The sequence below is a fragment of the Xenopus tropicalis genome, chromosome 2, assembly GCF_000004195.4.
Source record: "Xenopus tropicalis strain Nigerian chromosome 2, UCB_Xtro_10.0, whole genome shotgun sequence".
Taxonomy (NCBI): domain Eukaryota; kingdom Metazoa; phylum Chordata; class Amphibia; order Anura; family Pipidae; genus Xenopus; species Xenopus tropicalis.
The window spans coordinates 160,341,282-160,364,936 of NC_030678.2; the positions used below are offsets into that span (position 1 = coordinate 160,341,282).

The window sequence follows — 23,655 nt, forward strand, 5'->3', positions numbered from 1 at the left end:
GCTAGGGAAATAGGTTAGCAAATATGCCTTGCCCTAACCTCCAAAAGAGCATGGGACTATGCCGGTGAGCTTTCCTACCTATCACACTGTTGTTGTTCTACCTGCCCAATCCTCTTGATGAGAAGGGATACCCAGGGGAGCATCATATTTCTGCTATTTATCCATCTTTAACATCAATTGTATAACTGCATACTGTGTACCATCTATTAAGTGAGTATTGATAACCCTGATTACCTTTGTCTTGGACAAATAAAGTATTACCCAGTTCATTCATAAGAATCCTCTGGCGTCCATTTCTATCTATTGCACCACACTACTGCAGCTAGTTGTAGTTCAACAACCCCTCAGCTCCATTATATACCTCCCACGTAGCGGAGGCCCACTCCTGTGCATTAAGGTCGCATGTAACACATGCTCTACAGCACGCTACTAGCCTGGGTTGGCCATTTTATAGCCAAATAGGTGTTACAATAAGTACAACGCCATGAACTTACATGTCTGACAGCAGAGTTAGAAATGCAACTTGGGTTCTATCAACATTTTGTGCCTGTAGGGCCACCACCTTGGTAGCCAATATGGTGCCATGAATTCACAGGGACAGTGTAGGAAAGTCAAGCTGATGGTCAATGTGCTGCCATGTATTGACGTACAGTCAGAGTAGGGATAGTGCAGGGCTATTAAACTCTATCAACAAATTCTTTATTCCTTAGCATTGCGGCAGCCATGTTGTGGCACATGAATACGTATGCGCAAGACAGACACTTCCACTACATTACACACATGCGCGTAATGAGCGAACAGAACTTCTCATTGTATGTATGTATGCATCAATAACTGTATTTATAAAGCACCACAAGGGTACGCAGCACTGTACAATCTTACAAAATTACACACAGGGAGAACAAGTGTTATAATCAGGGGCGCTTCTGCCATTAGGCGAGTTGAGAAACTCGCCTCAGGCGGCAGAAGCGCCCCAGTTACCAGGGGCGGCAAAAAGCGGCTCCTGGTAACTTTAAGAGCCGAATTTCCGGTTTTTAAACCGGAAATTCGGCTCTTCTAGTGCAGAGAGCACAATTGCACTCTCTGCACTAGCGATCTCACCGCCCCCGGACCCGCCTCAGGCGGCGATATGTCCAGAATCGCCCCTGGTTATAATAAATACAATAAATAAGTATAAATACACAGGGAGTAAGTGCCATGTGGTATGAGACACAGTAGGAAGGAGGTCCCTGCCTGGTAGAGCTTACAGTCTAAGTAAGTCTTAAGTCTCATTATTATTATTATCCCCAACTCTAATGGGGGAAGCTATTCCATGGTGATAGGTGTCCTTTAATATGACATAATTTATCCTTTGGTTAAGAACTAATTCTGGGGGTATATGGTTAGCACCTTTCCATTGCATGTATTTATTACAGTTTTACAGTTATCTGTAAATATAGCCATTTCTAATTTGTGAAACAATGCAGCAGCGTAGCTTCTGTAGAGTAAGCCGGTAGGACAATTCACGGCCCTACACCTGTACTAACCAGAAATGTGCATCAGTTAAGGTGTGTACAGACATTAATAGGATTTCCACATGCGGTTCTCTCACTATTTTTTCCTTTGGCCACTAGGGTGCCCCAGTCTTTTCATCCACGCTGAAAGTAAAACACTTTTTAGAGGATGCAGCATTAGGGTATTAGATCAAACTGCTCGACTCCCAAATGTCAACGCCTGTCAACAGAATAGAGTATGTCAGGTGACAAACTGGATAAATGTCACTCATCTGCCATGTGCGTACGTTACATAATGTCACTGGAAGGATTCTAAAGGCATGTGACGCTTCATTTAAATTATAGCCGAAGGCAGTTCTAGCATGAATGGAAATGTTTCCCTTTCAAAAGGAAGACTCGGGGGAGAATTAACCTTGCCAGCCAGGGCAAAAGCCTATGCAAGCCCTATAAACAGTAATGGGATTTATGAATGAAGTGCAAGGCATGTTGCGAATTGACACATGCTAAGCAACTTTTTCATACATTTATTAGCTATTTCCAGAAGTTTAAATGTTATTTGTAAATGGAATTGCTACTGAAGGCAGTATCTATTTAGCTGGTTTCTGCACTGCTGACTCCTGAAACAATGTAGCAACAGCAGCAAGATGATCTAGGGTGAAGACACATGGAGCTACTAGTAGCAGCTACAGACAATGCTGATCATTGAGGGGTTTTAGGCTAATGTCCGACAGAGCGAGTTAGTCGCCCGTGATACATATCTGCTACCGCAGGTGACTAACTGCTCCAAAATGCCTTTCCATAGGCAACAATAGGAGTCGGTGTTGGGAAGACCTACGCATTGCTTTGGCTTTCCAACTCACGCAAAGTCTTCAGGAGGATGGTTTGTGTGACTTTGGAAAGTATAAGTGATGCGAAGTAAGGTGCAATGTTTATTTTAGTTCTAGCTGCTAACAGCAACCAATCAACAGGTTGCTTATAATGGCTGCATATAGTGGCTAAATGGACCCAGGCAAAGGTGTGCCTTTTTTATACATTCCTTCATAAGGATGAAGAGAGAGACATGTCGGTGTATATGAGGGATGAAGAGATAGACATGTCGGTGTATATGAGGGATGATGAGAGAGACATGTCAGTGTATATGAGGGATGAAGAGAGAGACATGTCGGTGTATATGAGGGATGAAGAGACAGACATGTCGGTGTATATGAGGGATGAAGAGAGAGACATGTCGGTGTATATGAGGGATGAAGAGAGAGACATGTCGGTGTATATGAGGGATGAAGAGACAGACATGTCGGTGTATATGAGGGATGAAGAGACAGACATGTCGGTGTATATGAGGGATGAAGAGAGAGACATGTCGGTGTATATGAGGGATGAAGAGAGAGACATGTGGGTGTATATGAGGGATGAAGAGAGAGACATGTCGGTGTATATGAGGGATGAAGAGAGAGACATGTGGGTGTGTATATGAGGGATGATGATACTGACCTGTCACAGAATGTGTGGTGAAGGACATGGAAGCTAAAAGTCAGCTAGTTTATAACAGGGGATGATGGGATAAACATGTTATTGTACTTGAGGGGAAATATCAGGAAGCTGGGATAATCTGTCAGTATATAATAGAGGATGATGGGATAAACATGTCGGTGTATATGAGGGATGATGGGATAGACATGTTAATGTATATGTGGGATGGTGTGACAGACATATCACAGTATAAATGAGGGATTATGGGATAGACACGTTACTGTATATGAGAGATAATGGCATACAAATGTCAGTGTTTATATGGGAATGCTGGGACAGAGAGGCTAGGGCATATGGAAGATGGTGGTAAAGACCTGGACATATGTTTTGCATGCAACGTGTGGAGATGGGGCATAAGGAGCATACCACTGTGTGAGAGAGGGGGGGCTGGGAAAGGAAAGGCACTAGAGCTGATGCTCACTGTGTATATGTAAGGCTGCCAGTGTATGGCTGAGGGGGAAGAGTTGCGCCTGTGTATATAACAGGACATATGCATGGCCTATGTGCCCCTTTGCATTCTCACAGTAATTATATCTCCCAGCTGCAATCCATCAGCCGCTTCTCTCCGGCCGGAGCAAAGGAAGCGCAGTGTCCCCCCTCCCTCACGCTAACTCCTGGGAAAGTGCGTCCCGCTTTGCCAATGGGTTTGGGTGACAGGCAGGAGAGCCCCCGGCAGGAACACGTGATGCACTGAGCAGCGGAGAGATACGCAGCCGGGAAGGCACAGACAGGGAGGATGAGAGAGGGAAGCGCAGCCTCTTTTAAAAGACAGAGGGAAAGGGAAGAGGCGCCACACAGCACGGTGCTGCCCAGAGAGTCACTGCCGCTGCTGCACACACACAGGGGAGAGAGACAAAAGGAAGGGCTGCTGCTGAGGGGGGGGATCCCAGGCACAGTGCGTGTATATAAATGAGAAGGTGGAACCCTGACAGGAGACTGAGAGGCTCACTTCCCCGGCATGAGCAGTGTTGCTAGAGCCTGACGGAGCCGCACAGCCCTGCATCTCATGCGGTTCCTTTACCCAGCAGCCTCAGCAGCATGTCCAGGAGGAAGATCTCATCGGAATCGTTCAGCTCGCTGGGGTCGGACTACCTTGAGACCAGCCCGGAGGAGGATGCTGAATGCCCTTTAGCCCGGCTGTGCTGGAATGGCAGCAGGAGCCCACCTCAAGAGCAGCACCCTCAGCCGGTCATTGGACCCAAGAGGGCAACCAGGAGGAGACGGGTCAATCTGGACTCTCTGGGGGAGAGTATCCGGAAACTGACCTCCCCTACGGTAAAGCCTCATTCACTTGCCCGGGGACCGGGGGTGGGTGGGGGGGAGCTTCCATCTCTCCTGGTATCCAGGCACCCAGGCAGGAGATTCCTTTGCACCCCCACTGGGGACAGGGCAGCCTTCCCCTGCTGCAACCAATGGCATTGGGCTACCCTGGCCCTGGGGCATATGCTCATTACTGCCCTGGCCCTGGGGCATATGCTCATTACTGCCCTGGCCCTGGGGCATATGCTCATTACTGCCCTGGCCCTGGGGCAAATGCTCATTACTACCCTGGCCCTGGGGCATATGCTCATTACTGCCCTGGCCCTGGGGCATATGCTGATTACTGCCCTGGCCCTGGGGCATATGCTCATTACTGCCCTGGCTCTGGGGCATATGCTCATTACTGCCCTAGCTCTGGGGCATATGCCCATTACTGCCCTGGCTCTGGGGCATATGCTCATTACTGCCCTGGCCCTGGGGCATATGCTCCTTACTGCCCTGGCACTGGGGCATATGCTCCTTACTGCCCTGGCCCTGGGGCATATGCTCCTTACTGCCCTGGCACTGGGGCATATGCTCATTACTGCCCTGGCCCTGGGGCATATGCTCATTACTGCCCTGGCCCTGGGGCATATGCTCATTACTGCCCTGGCACCCACTGGCATTTACCTAGAGCTCTTACACTTTGCTGTGAGTAGGCGGGTATGGCTATTGTACCCCCAGCTGGGGTTGAATTAAAGTTCCCAGCATCCTTATTGGGTTAGGGGTCTGTGTGTGTGTGGTGGCTATGGGCATTCATATAGAGATCCATTCAGCATTAACCAGTATAATTAATTAAAGGGAGTTTATATATATATACTAGAAATTTTAAATATGTAATAACACTAGATAGGTAACTAAGTAGTGTACCTGTAATTCCCAATAAACATCAGTAAGGTGTATGTACATATATATATTAGGATACGGACAGGAATGCTATTCACATATGAATGCCAGCATTATTGCCTCCATTGATTGCAGTTAACGCTCTGCATAGCACATTAAATGATGTCTGTATTGGTAGCAGGCATGTCTCTGGGTTTAACCTCACCAGTGCTGGAGAGAAGAAGCTTTGTGCTGCAGTTGGCAGTTTATGGCAGATGCTCTAGGTTGCTAAGGGGTTAAATGCCAAGGCTGTAGATGATATCACAATGGGCGATGGGGAGAGTTAGGCACATCTGCACAGGGTGCGTGGGCAAAATGCAGAGCGAGGAGAGATACACGGAGGCGCTTGGCTAAGGAGTTCTGTTAAAGGCTCTTATTGGCATAAGAACATAAGAAGTAAAATCCCAAATGTTAACAAAGTTAAATGGGGGCCCTGGGAATTGCAAAAGGCTGGGGTTCCCTACCTAAGGGCAAATAGAGATATATATTCTACATACACTTTTTTCTCGCAAATGTGTCTGACTAGATCGTTTTATTACATTTAAAGGGAAGTGCTGCAGGGATCTATTCAAACCCTATCTGTCCTGCCCTGTACGTGCTTCCTGGTTTGTGAGAGGTGGTGTGGTCAGCTTACCCAAATGGCCCCTGTGATTCTGGGGCCCCCATGCTAAAAGGCACAGGCAACACTACATTACTGAGAGTTTGTGCACAATGTGTGTAATGTGCAAATGGCAAGGGATTGGGTATGCTGTTAGCACTGTAATGAAACCAAATGGCAAGGGAACATGCCTGTGTGCCTGAGATACTACCAGACCGAGCAGTAGGTTCATTCTGAGCTCCATCCTCACGTGAATGTGGCACCAGAATGAAACAGGGAAATGAGAATTTGGTGGGGGATCTGTAAATGGCAGTGAGGTGTTGGGGTGAGAATGAGGCCATGTATTGCCATTCCCCTCTGGCTTCATAGACAAGGAACATGTTAAGTGATGCTGAAAGAAATAATTGAAACAGAGAGTTTAGCTCATTCCTAAATCCTTGACAATTCGGCCTTTGCAGCAGTCGGGCAAGAGGGAAATGCCGTAGCCTTCTATGTTACATAACAGCCAGTATAGCCCCTGTTATCAGTTGCTTTAGGATGTGCAAACCCAGTATCCAGAATGTTAAAACATGGCAATGCCGTTCACTGCTTAACGTTTAAACATTTATTCATTTTTCCCTAATTTTCTGTTCTTCTCTAATAATAAAACATTGCCTTTTATGCCAATATACAACAATACCTGAAAAAGAACTCTAGCCCTTAAGCAGTTTACAGACCAAAGCCTACAAGCCAAGTCTGGCCTCAGGTTGCCTATAAGTAACCAGATTTTTTCCCTCTTGGCAAGGGCTCATTAAGAAGACTAATTATAAAATAAACAAGTTTGCCAGTGTAACAGTTAAGGTGTATGTGCGGTTTTGTGTAGCAGCCATTTGTATTTCATACTTAGTCTTCAGCTTGCCTTATGCATGCTGTGTGAACTAATAGCATACGTCATATATTATATATCAAGTACATACACTTGTCTCGTATGAAAGGATTTTTCATGCCATGTATAATGTAGGAGTGTCTCAGTATTAACACACAAAGGTTCCCCATTGGGCTCTAGAGCTATATGCGCAGCCTGTTTTACAGCCCGGTGCCCACTTCTGCCCACCCTAACCAGCTGCTTAGCACCATTAACCTCCAGCAGCAGTCTGTAGATTTGTTGGTATCATTACTATAGGAGAATACAAATTTGTTTTATTCATCTTGAAAGAGCATATGTATTACCATTAAACAGGTGTCCTTTGGAGCCACTTTGAGATCTGGAAGGATTTTATTTCCTCTGTAAAGCTGAATGTGCAGCAAAGGGTTTGGAACTGTTGAACATGATGGAGTTATATCCTTCTTAATCGAACAAGTGTAGGTTGGGTGCCAGTGTCCAGATGAGCACAGTGGCCCATATTATATTGGTGCAACCAGAATGAAATGACATTGGAGTCCACTCTTTAGTGTCTTGTCCGGATGTAAATCCAGCTGTGCCGATTGGAGCACTCTTATAGCCGTAAATGTAACCCAAATGTACTTGTATTCACCTGGTGAAGCAACATGCCTCAGTATTTATTGAAGAGATTAAAAATTAGTGATAAATTAGTGAAGAAATTAGTGATCAAAACATGTTTGAATGGTGTGACATGGTTGGACATTGTATCCATCTGAGATACAACTTTGCTCCGTGTGCAATTTTCCTTTTTGTAAAGCTGGTTTGGGGAAAGCAAAGAAAGCATTTTCCCTGGAGCAACAGCCTCAAAGAGGTGCTGGGTAAAACTGCAAATGGTTTATTGTTGTTACAAGGCCAAGTAACTTGCTTGTATCCTTTTTCTTTTTACTTTTTATATCAAGGTGAGGAGCGGTTCTTCCTCATTGTGCTTCAAATTAAATTTCAGTTCCTCAAGCCTAAGGAGGAAACTTTGTGTGACTTCGGGATACCGAAGCGATGCACCAGCGTATCCTGTTGTTGCCGGTGGAAAGCCATTTTGGAGCAGTTAAGGTCCCCATACACGGGCAGATTGTAGCTGCCATATCAGTCCCTACATGTGTTTTCATTGCTCTAAGTAACGCTCCTTTTGTTATGCAAGGCATTATGTACTGTATTTGCTTTAGTAGCCACAGAGTGACGAATGACTAGTGTTCAACCCATTGTAGATAAAAGTAAGGGAATCCCGCACAAATTGTGGCTTTCATGCATGGTCCCCAAAACAGAATAGGTTAATACATTATTTCAGGTTTCTGTCTAAGAGGTTCTAGATTAGGTGACCATGGATCAATTGTAGGGGTAGCTCCAACTGAAGGCCAGTTATGGTGGTGATATCTAGGGAGAAGGCCTGTTTGCTTTTCCAGATGCACTAGAAAGAACAGTGTGGAGGCTAGTAGCTTTTCTAGATATGTTTGGAACTATGGCTAAGTGACAGCAGGGTTACCTATATCTGTAACCCTGCTATTCACCAAGGGGGGCATAGAGAAAACATCGGCCATCAAAAGTGCTCTTGAACTAAAAGAGTCCTCCAACCACTGTCTGAAGGTAATGGAGATTGGTGTCACTTTGTATGTGCAGCTTTTCTTGTGGGCTTGTGGCCCATATTTTTGTGTAACACCAGTCTTCCAATGCATTACTTCTAAGCTGTCCAATCCATTTTAGGGACAGAAGCATGAAAAAGACAGAAAAGTGTAATCTGATTTGTGGTTTAGTCCTCTGTAGACTGCTGCCAAATGTTCATGTTATATTCATGCTATTATAAATATAAAAAAGGTGCCTTGAATGGGTTCAATTAAAACATCTGTTTCAGATAATACATGTTTCATTTACTCTCTTACATAATAAATGTGCGGGGTCAACTATTGTGGCATCTTCTTATTATAGAAGCTAGAGTCAGTTTTGTTCTAGAAGAAGTAGCCTTTCATTAGGCATATTGACATTCTACAGCACCTAAACCAAAGCAACATATTGGATAAAGTGTCATTTAGAATTATGTTGTGCTACATGGACCATTAAAACCCAGTTTGTCTAAGTAATGCTAATAGCACAAATGTTTTATTCTGCCTGTGAAATGTCTGACTATGATGGAATTCACCTGACACCTTTGGTACAGGCCAGTGTCAGCCCAAAAATGCTCAAATCTGTCCATACCAGTACAGGTATGGGACCTGTTATGCAGAATGCTCGGGACCTGGAGTTTTCTAGATAAGGGATATTTCTGTAATTTGGATCTCCATAACCCAATAGGACTGTTTTGCCCCCAATAAAGGGTAATTATATCTTAGTTGGGATCAAGTACAGGTACTGTTTTATTATTACAGAGAAAAGGGAATCATTTAAACATTAAATAAACCCAATAGGGCTGTTCTGCCCCAATAAGGGGTAATTATATCTTAGTTGGGATCAGGTACAGGTACTGTTTTATTATTACAGAGAAAAGGGAATCATTTAAACATTAAATAAACCCAATAGGGCTGTTCTGCCGCCAATAAGGGGTAATTATATCTTAGTGGGATCAAGTACAGGTACTGTTTTATTACAGAGAAAGGGATCATGTAAACCATGAAATAAACCCAATAGGACTGTTCTGCCCCCAATAAGGGGTAATTATATCTTAGTTGGGATCAAGTACAGGTACTGTTTTATTATTACAGAGAAAAGGGAATCATTTAACCATTAAATAAACCCAATAGGGCTGTTCTGCCCCCAATAAGGGGTAATTATATCTTAGTTGGGATCAAGTACAGGTACTGTTTTATTATTACAGAGAAAAGGGAATCATTTAAACATGAAATAAACCCAATAGGGCTGTTCTGCCCCAATAAGGGGTAATTATATCTTAGTTGGGATCAAGTACAGGTACTGTTTTATTATTACAGAGAAAAGGGAATCATTTAACCATTAAATAAACCCAATAGGGCTGTTCTGCCCCCAATAAGGGGTAATTATATCTTAGTTGGGATCAAGTACAGGTACTGTTTTATTATTACAGATAAAAAGGAAATCATTTGTTTAAAATTAAAATGATTTGCTTATAATGGAGTCTATGGGAGATGGCCTTTCCGTAATTCGGAACTTTCTGGATAACGGGTTTCCGGATAAGGGATCCCATACCTGTAGTGGATTTACATTTTGGACAGCTTGGCTGATTTCGACCGTACTTTCCGACCATCTGTGCATGTATGGCCAGTCGTAATATTCTTTAGACTGAGAATCTTGAGATCTTGGCAGATTGAGGATTATCAGCTCTGATGGAAAATTGTCTTTTGATGGTACAGTAGTGGTAGAGGAGCCACATCGCTGTGATTTCTCTTTACTTCCTTCTGTTCCAATAACTTGGGATGTTGATCTCAATGAACAAAACAATTGAAAGGTGGCAATGGGGATGTATGTCTTATACGGCATCCTTCCATTTGGTCTGTGGCCAGACAGTCGGATACTGTGGGACTCAGGCCCATGTATGGCCACTTTAAGACCTCTTGATCACTTGCTTAAACAGTGGACTCGATTACGGCACATATATGGAAGTGCAGTTCTGAAACAAATTAAAAAAATAAGATGTACTAATCCACTAACCTTCATTTTAGGAGTTAACATTCCCAATATAAAGGGGAACTCCACCCAAACACAACTTAAGCTTTTTAAAAAGTAAAAATAATTTAAAGCAACTTTACAATATACATCAATTAAAAAATATGCAGCCTTTTTTATGACTGGAAAGTAATAATATGATTTGAATCAGTTACCTAAGCCTGGACCCTGTGCTCCTGCAATAGTCGACTGTTCTCAGACTACCTTTAGCCTGCATTCTCCAAATCCCACAATCACAGTGCAATGCATTATGGGTTATGTAGTTCCTGCATGCTGTCTGTAAGCTGTGGAGAAGTTGTTATAATTTGTAGCATCAATGTTTTAGTCCCTTCTCCCCTGCCAGGATTTCAGATGATGCAGAAAGAACTGTTTTGCAGCTGGATTTCAGCATATACAAATGGTATTTAGTCATACTTTTGAAGGAACAGGTTACAGTGATAGGTATATTAGGGGTTTCTGTGTTGTGTGGGGCTCTTTAACAAAATTTTGGTTCGGAAGCCGGAGTCCCCCTTGAACATTGGGAAAAGATCACTATGAAAAAAGAAATCGCTGTTTGTTATTACTGGTGTCTGTATTTTTACTCATTTGTATGCAGCTCAAGTTATGTGACGTTTCAGGACATCAATGCCCCTATCCATACAGTACAAGCATATGAGCGTTAGCTCATCATACCACACAGTGACCACTTGTGCTCTGTGGATGGGGGCATTGATATCCTGAAACACTACACATGAATCACAGTGTGAAGGCTTTATTTCAGTGAGCGAGAATTGTTGGAATATACAAGCATGGGATCCAATATCTGGAAACCTGTCATACAGAAAGCTCTGAATTACGGGAGGCCATCTCCCGTAGACTCCATTTTAATCAAATAATTCACATTTTTCAAAATAATTTCCTTTTTCTCCATAGTATTAAAAACAGTACAGGTATAGGACCAGAATGCTCGGACCCAAGGGTATTCTGGATAAGGGGTCTTTCTGTAATTTGGATCTCCATACCTTAAGTCTACTAAAAAATTAAACATGAATTAAACCAAATAGGATTGTTTTGCATCCAATAAGGATTATTTATATCTTAGATGGGTTCAATTACAAGGTACTTGTTTATAATTACAGAGAAAAGGGAATAATTTAACCATTAAATAAACCCAATAGGGCTGTTCTGCCCCAATAAGGGGTAATTATATCTTAGTTGGGATCAAGTACAGGTACTGTTTTATTATTACAGAGAAAAGGGAATCATTTAACCATTAAATAAACCCAATAGGGCTGTTCTGCCCCCAATAAGGGGTAATTATATCTTAGTTGGGATCAAGTACAGGTACTGTTTTATTATTACAGAGAAAAGGGAATCATTTAACCATTAAATAAACCCAATAGGGCTGTTCTGCCCCCAATAAGGGGTAATTATATCTTAGTTGGGATCAAGTACAGGTACTGTTTATTATTACAGAGAAAAGGGAATCATTTAACCATTAAATAAACCCAATAGGGCTGTTCTGCCCCCAATAAGGGGTAATTATATCTTAGTTGGGATCAAGTACAGGTACTGTTTTATTATTACAGAGAAAAGGGAATCATTTAACTTTGAAATAAACCCAATAGGGCTGTTCTGCCCCCAATAAGGGGTAATTATATCTTAGTTGGGATGAAGTACAAGCTACTTTTCTATAATTACAGAGAAAAGGGAATCATTTTAAAAAAAAATGTAATTACTTGATTAAACTGGAGTCTATGGGAAATAGCCTTCCAGATAATTGATCCCATACCAGTATTTAGAAATTCTGCGATTAAACAGCCCTAGATACTAAATAAACATATAATAACCGATCACATACACGGGACCATCTTTGTCTATAGACTATAGCTGGTAAGAGTCTTACGAATTTCACTGGAATTTATTTGGAGAGTAATATTTTTGGAAATGATAACACATCTATTTAGTAAAAAGATATACAGGATTTTTTTAATGCACTTGCCATATGTAGACAGTATTTGCCAATGCTGGAAATAGCACAAAGTTACCTTAGAAACTGTATCTTGGAAACAGAATGTATTTTTTATTTGCATGTTTAAAAGTGAAGCTGACTTTTAAAATGAGTATGAATCAGAATTTAACAAATTTTATGTTCCTGCCGCATACATTCATCAGATTTTAAATATACGACAAGGAATGCATTATTCTATAAATAAGCACATTACTTGTATCCTAATAACTGTTTGGGGCTTATTCATGCTGCCCCACCGGGTCCCTGAAAACAGTGGAGGACAGTAATAGTTTAGGTACCAAATGATGCCTCCTTTTCCTTTCTTTAAGTCTGGAAAGGTACGGGATCCGTTATCCGGAAACCCATTATCTAGATTGATTCAAATTATGTAAAGTCTGTCTCCCATAGGCTCCATTTTAATTAATAAATTCAGATTTTTAAAATTGATTTCTCTTTTCTCTGTAATAAAAAAACAGTACGCGTACTTGATCCCAACTAGATATAAATTACCCTTAATTGGGGGCAGACAGCCCTATGGGTTATTTATGGTTAAATGATTCCCTTTTCTCTGTAACAATAAACAGTTACCTGTACTTGACCCACTAAGATATAATTAACCGCCTTATCCGGAGGGCAGAAAGCAGCCCTATTGGGTTTATTTAATGGTTAAAATGATTCCCTTTTCTCTGTAATAATAAACAGTACCTGTACTTGAATCCCCAACTAGATATAATTACCCCTTATTGGGGGCAGACAGCCCTATTGGGTTTATTTCATGGTTAATATGAGTTCCCTTTTCTCTGTAATAATAAAAACAGTACCCTGTACTTGATCCCAACTAAAGATAATCATTACCCCTTATTGGGGGCAGAACAGTACTATTGGGTTTATTTAAATGGTTAAATGAATTCCCTTTTCTCTGTAATAATAAACAGTACCTGTACTTGATCCCAACTAAGATATAATTACCCCTTAATCGAGGCAGAACAGCCCTATTGGGTTTATTTAATGGTTAAATGATTCCCTTTTCTCTGTAATAATAAAACAGTACCTGTACTTGATCCTAACTAAGGTATAATTACCCCTTATTGGGGGGCAGATTTAAGTTATGGAAATCCAAATTACGGAAAGATCCCTTATCCGGAAAACCCCAGGTCCCGAGCATTCTAGATATCAGGTCCCATACCTGTACCTGTAATAACTGCATCTCAAAAAAAAAAAAAAGCACTGGAGCTTTTAGGCCTTTGCCATTCCAAGTTAACGGGGGCCAGTTACGAGCCCATGGAGTTACATAATGCCCAGGCCGCAAAAAAATCACCCTGTGCACCATTGCTCTAAGGCTCTCAGAGGTTAATGGAGTATAGCACAGAATTGCTGTACTAATTAGAAAACATACAGTGAAATCAGATAATTGGATTTTTTTGTTTATTTATTTTACTAAACAGGACAATTGAAATGAGATTAGAAATACACATTACCTGTTGGGTAAATGTTCCATCTCTTCCAAATAATATTACAAGATTATTAGCTCGCACTATAAATAGCCGTAGAACAGGAACTCTGCTGTCAACGTTAGACAAAATGCAGCACTTTATAAAAACTGTTGCTAAGCAATATTGCTGCTTTTGTCCGTGCATTGCTGACTCCTCCATAGACTTCTTACAGTAGCTCCATGAGATACATTGCAGGGCTTTGGCTCTCTATTTATTTGTCTTGTCAGATTAGTTCATAGACTTGCACTATCCACAAGATGCCAATCCAAATCTAAATGTTTGTTTGTACAGGTATTGGACCCCTTATCCGGAAACCCATTATCCAGAAAGTTCTGAATTATGGAAAGGCCATCTCTCATAGACTCCATTATAAGCAAATAATTCAAATTTTTCAACATGATTTCCTCTTTCTCTGTAATAATAAAACTGGTACTTGATCCCAACTAAGATATAATTACCCTTTATTGGGGCAGAACAGCCCTATTGGGTTTATTTAATGGTTAAATGATTCCCTTTTCTCTGTAATAATAAAACAGTACCTGTACTTGATCCCAACTAAGATATAATTACCCCTTATTGGGGGCAGAACAGCCCTATTGGGTTTATTTCATGATTAAATGATTCCCTTTTCTCTGTAATAATAAAATAATACCTGTACTTGATCCCAACTAAGATATAATTACCCCTTCTTGGGGGCAGAACAGTCCTATTGGGTTTATTTCATGGTTAAATGATTCCCTTTTCTCTGTAATAATAAAACAGTACCTGTACTTGATCCCAACTAAGATATAATTACCCCTTATTGGGGGCAGAACAGTCCTATTGGGTTTATTTCATGGTTAAATGATTCCCTTTTCTCTGTAATAATAAAACAGTACCTGTACTTGATCCCAACTAAGATATAATTACCCCTTATTGGGGGCAGAACAGTCCTGTTGGGTTTATTTCATGATTAAATGATTCCCTTTTCTCTGTAATAATAAAATAATACCTGTACTTGATCCCAACTAAGATATAATTACCCCTTCTTGGGGGCAGAACAGCCCTATTGGGTTTTTTTAATGGTTAAATGATTCCCTTTTCTCTGTAATAATAAAACAGTACCTGTACTTGATCCCAACTAAGATATAATTACCCCTTATTGGGGCAGAACAGCCCTATTGGGTTTATTTATTGGTTAAATTATTCCCTTTTCTCTGTAATAATAAAACAGTACAGGTATGGGACCCCTTATCCGGATAGTTCCGAATTACGGAAAGCCTGTCTCTCATAGACTCCTTTATAAGCAAATAATTCAGGGTTTAAAAATTGATTTCCTTTTTCTCTATAAAAATAAAACAGTACCTTGTACCAACTAAGATATCATTAATCCTTATTGGATGCAAAACAATCCTATTGGGTTTAAATAATGTTTTATTTATTTTTTAGTAGACTTAAGGTATGAAGATCCAGATTATGGAAAGACCCCTTATCCAGAAAACCCCCAGTTCCCAAGCATTCTTTATAACGGGTCCTATACCTTGTACTTGATCCCAACTAAGATATAATTAATCCTTTTTGGAGCCAAAAGAATCCCATTGGGTTTATTTACTGGTTACATTTGTTTTGTAGACTTAAGGTAGGCGATCTGAATTACAGAAAGACCCCTTATCCGGAAAACCTCAGGTCCTGAGCATTCTAGATAATGGGTCCCATACCTGTATGTAGAATTGCCTTTAGTAAGTATGAGCTCAAACTTCCTTCATATGTAAATCCCCAGCCCAGTTTATGATTTGGTGCATAACTTCTGCATACAGTGCCTCCCACTGGCTCCCAGTTCTGCTGGGCAGTCCCAAATCACAGACCCCAAATGGTAAAGGCTTACCTGTGGGCAGGGATTTGGGCAGATCCAAGACATGTAATATGGAAATAATCCCATGAATGTTCAATTGGTACAAACTCATCAGTTGAAACATTGGGTTCTGGTGCCTTGCCCCAAACCTTACAGCAAAAGGAAGCGGATAAACCATGTCATCATCAGTAAAGTAAAAATGTAAATTTACTACGTATTACATGTCCATAAAAAGCCTGATGCATTTCGTGTTTTAAAAATGCACTTAATTATAGGCTATGAGTAAGTGCATTTTAGCATGAAACGCGACTTTTTGTAATAATCACACCTTATTATTTTATTTACTTTATTGAACCATAGTTGGATTTTTTGGAGTGACTCTCAGGATTTTGATGACACAGATATAAGACATGACGTAGTTCCCTTCTCAGATTCATATGTTGGGGGGTATGCTGTTAGTCCACATACAGATGCAGCCAAGTTCCTATCCCATGCAGACTTGTCAATCGTCTTTCTTCACACTGGTGCACATCGCAGTAAAGGGAAAAGCCAAACTTGAACAAAAAAACCTAACTTTTGGCACCCACAGTTTCCTGTTCCTTTAATGTTTTTCTATATCATTATGTTTTATGAACTAAATGGGGTTCTGACCAATGGTTGGACCTCTAATGGGGGCTTAAACCTAAAAAGGCTAACAGCCATTGCCCTAAAGCATTGCAAGGTATCAACTGAGCTCCTGAAAGGAGTGTATGATATAAGAAAGCTTAGCATGAGAAAGGAATCCAGAATGCTTAGAAACTGGGGTTTTCTGGATAAAAGATCTTTGCATAATTTGGGTCTCCATAACTTAAGTCTGCTAAAAATCATTTAAATATTGATTAAACCCAATAGGCTTATTTTGCCTCCAATAAGAATTAATTATATCTTAGTTGGGATCAAGTACAGGTACTGTTTTATTATTACAGAGAAAAGGGAATCATTTAACCATGAAATAAACCCAATAGGACTGTTCTGCCCCCAATAAGGGGTAATTATATCTTAGTTGGGATCAAGTACAGGTACTGTTTTATTATTACAGAGAAAAGGGAATCATTTAACCATTAAATAAACCCAATAGGGCTGTTCTGCCCCCAATAAGGGGTAATTATATCTTAGCTGGGATCAAGTACAGGTACTGTTTTATTATTACATAGAAAAGGGAATCATTTAACCATTAAATAAACCCAATAGGGCTGTTCTGCCCCCAATAAGGGGTAATTATATCTTAGTTGGGATCAAGTACAGGTACTGTTTTATTATTACAGGGAAAAGGGAATCATTTAACCATTAAATAAACCCAATAGGGCTGTTCTGCCCCCAATAAGGGGTAATTATATCTTAGTTGGGATCAAGTACAGGTACTGTTTTATTATTACAGAGAAAAGGGAATCATTTAAACATGAAATAAACCCAATAGGACTATTCTGCCCCAATAAGGGTAATTATATCTTAGTTGGGATGAAGTACAATGTACTGTTTTATTATTATAGGGAAAAAGGGAATCATTTTTAAAAATTAGAATTATTTGCTTATAATGGAGTCTATTGGAGATGGCCTTTCCGTAATTCAGAACTTTCTGGATAACGGGTTTCTGGATAAGGGATGCCATACCTGTATAACTCGGGGTTTGAGGGTGGCACAAAGCTATGACTGGTAAGAGGATTTCCTATTACAGTCTCCACTGCTCTGAGACCAATGGCCAAATGTTATTTGCAGCTCTCTCTATATATGAATTAAGCCACACTGTTGCCCACTGTTTATGCACTTTAATGTTAGCTTTATTTCACTCTTTTCTCTATAGCCAGGAATCTGAGCAACACACATAACATTCAAATCCATTTTCTGTTAATGTAATTAGATCAATAATTGATTGATTTTTCTCCCCCTACTGGAGATTCAAAAATGTCATTTGCGGACGTTAGCGCAGGTACCCTGTACTGGAATCCAGCCCAGTTTGTGTAAGAGATCTGATAGAGTTGTGTCCTACAAGATTCCTTACTCAGTGCTCCATAGGCAGAATTGATTTGCTGATAGAATGATGGGAGAAAAGCAATTTACAGTGTCTTCCTGACATGTTCGCTTATGCTGATGAGTTCCATTGTACGGCGTGTATTCAATTCTGACACTTGTGAAAATTATGCCGTCCAAGGCTGCTATTACTTTGAAAATATGCAACGGAGGTGTTGTTTATTAATGCAAGATTTATGACAAACCTCTATAGATATGCCACCCGAAGTACTCTTGTGCTGTTAATTATACCCCAGATATTAATGGCGAGAGAATGCATTCCTATTGACTTTGCTATCTGAATACGTTTGGCCAATAATTCCAATTAATGACAAATTAGAATGATGTAGTCAGCCATGCTTCTTTTGATAATGAAACTTAGATATATCTGTGGACCAGGGATCCCCAACCTGTTTTACTCACTAGCCACACTCATTAGAGCCACACAAAAATAAAAAAAAAGTTCTTTGGGGATACCAAGTAAGGGCTGAGCCCACGGCTACACAGCAGCTTGTTTATGTAAACAATAGTAGAGTTTCTGAAACACACAGAGTTTACCATCTGGGCCACAGATCACATACCTCCCAACTGTCCCAATGCAGCTCAGCCCGCAGTCCTGGATTCTTACTGAAAAGTCCCTCATTTCTTTTTGATCGCCTGCACTGAATGCTAAAACAGATACAAAGTTCCTCAAACTTAATTAAATAACTAGCTTTTGGCAGAGAGCCCAGAAAACGGAACAAGCAACACCTGCACTGAGATACAATTGTAACTAATAAGCTAAACAGGTCTCTTGAAGGAATTGAAACTTGCAGCTTAAAGGGCAATTTCACCTTTTTTTTTAGCAAAACTGTAATAACACATAAAACAAGACCCCAAAATCCCCAGAAATGAGTTTACACTTTAAATAACCTGCCAAATTGTCTCTGTGCTGCGCACAGCATTTCTTTTTGTCCCTCTTTACATTTTCCAAATGTTGGGAGGTATGCGATTATATTTTCATTACTTTTAAACCACTTTCAATTTTTGGTGTTACTATCCCTTTAAGGCTGTAGCCAAATCTCTGACTTATTAAAACTTTAATATATTTAAGAACAGGGTTGGACTGGCCTACCAGGAAACCCGCTTGGTCCTGATGGGACCCTGCTGCTGTCCACCCACTACCTGAAACAAGACCCTTGGTTTGTGAAAGAGGGGGGCTTTACCAAAGTGTTTGTTGCTTAGTGGTGGTAACTATGACAACAGTCGGTGAGTAGAGGGTGTGGTGGAGGGGGGGGATCTGCAGTGGTATGCCAGTTAACAAGGGTAAGTGAGCACATTGGGAAAATAATGGACAGCTATCTGAGCCAATGGATTTTTGGGCAAGACTAATACAGTAATGGGAAAACAAAGTAACATCATACATTCTCCTCTTAATATTTCTGTTAGGGAAGATAAATAAACAATAAAATAAAGGCATAGTTACCCTTTAATGTTAGTACCGAGCCTCAGAGAAGCACACTACCTCTGGAATGAGTAATAGAGCTGCTAGTGTAAATTTGTTGCTAGGTGTTTCTTGGACCAGAAAGGATACCCCTTCATAGATATTATTTTGTCTTTTTATATTAGAAGGTATTAAATGTGTTACAGAGTTAATAAAGGGGATATAAACCCAAAAATAAAAGTTTGCCCAGTGCGAGAATGTGCATCGTATACATCAGTTGCATAGTTTCATTGGTTACAACGTTATTTCTAAATTGTTCTGTAGAAATGATGCTCTTGAAAGCAGTATCTCTCTGTCCCTTGCTATTCTCTGCACTGACGGTTCTTACCGTTGAAAAATTGCAGCAGAATCCGGCTGATTAACAGGTCTGTGAGAGAAGCGTGCTGCCCATTGTTGGAACTGGAGCCTTGGCAGGAGGAGAACTGGTTTCTGCTACATTGTTACAGTAGTCAGAATACATCATGTACAGGCCATGCTGGTTCTAAAGGTTCCCATACACCTTCAGACATACGGGTGGGCAATTTCGGGAGAATCCAGGCTAATTCGATTATTTGGCCCTGGGGCCAAACGATCGAATTATAACGGCGGGTATAGACAAAGTTGGTTCGGGGACCGCATGGCCGATTTCTGGCCGAGATCTGGCCAACGGTCTAAGGGACCCATATCGGCAGCTAGAATCGGCCCATGTATGGGGACCTTTAGTTCTAAATCATTTTTGTGCTCGCCGTTGGGCCATGCAGAGGGCTCTATATTTTTTCCCGCATTTTAAAAACTGTTTCCTGCCTCCCAAAGAACTGGAATGTAACAAATAATTCTTGTGAGAATGGAATACACTTAGGATTTGAGCATCAAGAAAGTAATGTTTTTTACATCTGTTTTCCCATGGATGCCTCGAAAATGAACCCAGGAGCTTTTATCTTCATTCCCTGTTGCTAAATCAATGATTCCCATGTACGCACAGTAAATAAAATCTCTCGCTCCCTTTCAGCCCCGCTGCAGTAAAAGCGCCCTTTATGCTTCTCAATAAAATGTTAAAGTGATTTGTATCAGGAGTGGAACGCTTTACTGATGTTGCAGAGCGCGCAAAGTGCCAGGGATTGAGGGAAGCTCTTTGAACCCGGTGCCTGTTTGTAATGATGGGATCTATTTATGGCGAGGGTAGGAGGTGGTGCACTTCCACTGGGTCGTTTTTTGCTTATGCTTCATAAAGGCTAATTTATAGCAGAATATAAATAGAAAGCACACAGATTTCACTTGCCAACTCTTCCAGCAGGAGGTCTCTTGGACCCCTCAGCATCCCATTACTAGGTTGGTAGAAGGAAATAAAAACCCGCTATCCCACCGTCCCTTCCCAGAGGCTATTATCCCCCCCCCTTATATCTCCCTACTATACCTGCTATCCCACAGCCCCAGTCCCTTCCCAGAGGCTATTATCCCCCCACTGCTACTATAGGCACCATCTCTCCCTACTATACCTGCTATCCCACAGCCCCAGTCCCTTCCCAGAGGCTATTATCCCCCCACTGCTACTATAGGCACCATCTCTCCCTACTATACCTGCTATCCCACAGCCCCAGTCCCTTCCCAGAGGCTATTATCCCCCCACTGCTACTATAGGCACCATCTCTCCCTACTATACCTGCTATCCCACAGCCCCAGTCCCTTCCCAGAGGCTATTATCCCACTGCTACTATAGGCACCATCTCTCCCTACTATACCTGCTATCCCACAGCCCCAGTCCCTTCCCAGAGGCTATTATCCCACTGCTACTATAGGCACCATCTCTCCCTACTATACCTGCTATCCCACAGCCCCAGTCCCTTCCCAGAGGCTATTATCCCACTGCTACTATAGGCACCATCTCTCCCTACTATACCTGCTATCCCACAGCCACAGTCCCTTCCCAGATGCTATTATCCCTCCACTGCTACTATAGCCACCATCTCTCCCTACTATACCTGCTATCCCACAGCCCCAGTCCCTTCCCAGAGGCTATTATCCCCCCACTGCTACTATAGGCACCATCTCTCCCTACTATACCGGCTATCCCACAGCCACAGTCCCTTCCCAGAGGCTATTATCCCCACTGCTACTATAGGCACCATCTCTCCCTACTATACCTGCTATCCACAGCCACAGTCCCTTCCCAGAGGCTATTATCCCCCCACTGCTACTATAGGCACCATCTCTCCCTACTATACCTGCTATCCCACAGCCCCAGTCCCTTCCCAGAGGCTATTATCCCCACTGCTACTATAGGCACCATCTCTCCCTACTATACCTGCTATCCCACAGCCACAGTCCCTTCCCAGAGGGTATTATCCCCCCACTGCTACTATAGGCACCATCTCTCCCTACTATACCTGCTATCCCACAGCCCCAGTCCCTTCCCAGAGGCTATTATCCCCCCACTGCTACTATAGGCACCATCTCTACCTACTATACCTGCTATCCCACAGCCCCAGTCCCTTCCCAGAGGCTATTATCCCACTGCTACTATAGGCACCATCTCTCCCTACTATACCTGCTATTCCACAGCCCCAGTCCCTTCCCAGAGGCTATTATCCCACTGCTACTATAGGCACCATCTCTCCCTACTATACCTGCTATTCCACAGCCCCAGTCCCTTCCCAGAGGCTATTATCCCACTGCTACTATAGGCACCATCTCTCCCTACTATACCTGCTATCTCACAGCCCCAGTCCCTTCCCAGAGGCTATTATCCCACTGCTACTATAGGCACCATCTCTCTCTACTATACCTGCTATCCCACAGCCACAGTCCCTTCCCAGAGGCTATTATCCCCCCACTGCTACTATAGGCACCATCTCTCCCTACTATACCTTTAATCCAACAACCTGCCAGGGACTGTTAGACTGTTATCCCCACTGCTACAGGCACAGTATCTTAGTACTAATCCGTTATAAGCCACATTCTTCCCATTTAGAATGGCAACTCTATGGGATATGTGCTGTAACTCGCAGCTGCAGAGGCATGGATTTGACATCCCCTGGTGCAAACGCTTGTTTTTCTGACAGACCTTGCAAAAAAAAAAGTAAACGTTACTTTGATATATGTTGGCAATGCGATTTTTCTGCCCCACAACCTTTTTGCAGTGTGAGCTTATTAAGGTATTTATTTTCAATGACAGGAGGATGTGCTCAGCAGTGCTATAAATACTTTCATGTTGTGTTTGAATTCGGCATTCTGGCTGTTATAAGGGCATGACACACGCTGGAGAAAAGAATAGTCCCACTTTTTTCAGTTCATCAGTCCCTCCTAATCTCTCTGCTTTCCTCAGAAAAGGTTAGACATTTCCACTTTCAAATAACACATATACAGAGAGCCGTATTTGATCTTCTTGTACCATTTATCTTGTTGCTGAGTTTACAGAACTAACAATATATTGATTTCAGGCGGTCTAATGGCTAACAATTGCTTCTGCACTGAGCAAGCCAAAGCAGAAGGATATTTGAAATGTTCGTGCCAAAAATGGTATATTTAATAATATAATAGCATTCTTCTATGTCAGCTGTTTCTTTAGTTAGCTGGCACTAACCGTATAACCCAAGGAATTCTAATATAAATGTTATATAGGCAACATTTTCTCTGTCCCAGCAAACCATTAGAATTTAGCTTTCATGAAATGCCAATGTTGTTTGTTGATAATGGTGGAGTCAAATGAGGATCTTCATGAAAATCTTCAAATATAGAGACTCATGAAACTCTTCAGTGCCCTGTGGTTGGTGCATTGTCATCCTGGTCTGTTACGGTCCAATGAATAGCTTTGTACTAAAGGGGTGGTTCACCTTCATAATAAAATTTGAAAATGGCTTTCTCTCTACTAAACAAGTAGTTTTTCAATACACATGCATTACCAAAAATTAAAGGGGCATTCAACCCAAACACAACTATTTGAAAATTAAACATTATTTCAAGCAACTTTGCAATATATATAAATTAAAAAATATGTAGCATTTACATGATTTTTAATGTAATGTACTTTGAGACTCAAGTAAATTGTAACAGTAGTCGCCTGTCCTCAGCCTGCCTTCCGTCTGCATCCTCCGAATTCCACAATTCCCTGCACACGTGATGTCAATAAGGAAAGGAACATCACACTGCAATGCATTGTGGGTTATGTAGTTCCTGCATGCTGCCTGTAAGCTGTGGAGAAGTTGTTACAATTTGTAACATCAATGTTTTAGCCTCTCCTCCCCTGCCAGGATTTCACATGATGCTGAAAAACAGAACTGTTTATAGCTGGATTTCATGCTGTGGGGTTACTGGGATAGGATTACAATGGTGATGCAACTCATAGGGACAGGTGTAACTTGTGAGAGTTGCATGAATGGAGGTGTGAAGTGTTCTGGAACCGCCGGGGTACAGATGTTAGAACAGGACTGTATGTAGCAAACAGATGGTGTTGAAGGCCCCCGCCTCTGTTTAGGAATGGATTCT

The 23,655-nt window shown here is 41.6% G+C and overlaps 1 protein-coding gene across 1 annotated transcript in view; it reads left to right on the top strand.

Moving 5' to 3' along the window:
* Window positions 1-3,876: 3,876 nt before the first annotated feature.
* The window catches only part of gucy1a2 (guanylate cyclase 1, soluble, alpha 2), a 126,129-nt gene continuing 106,350 nt past the window's right edge, over window positions 3,877-23,655 (top strand). The window contains 1 exon segment of the mRNA NM_001126907.1: window positions 3,877-4,298. Coding sequence (NP_001120379.1) covers window positions 4,062-4,298 — 237 coding nt within the window. The 5' untranslated portion in view covers window positions 3,877-4,061.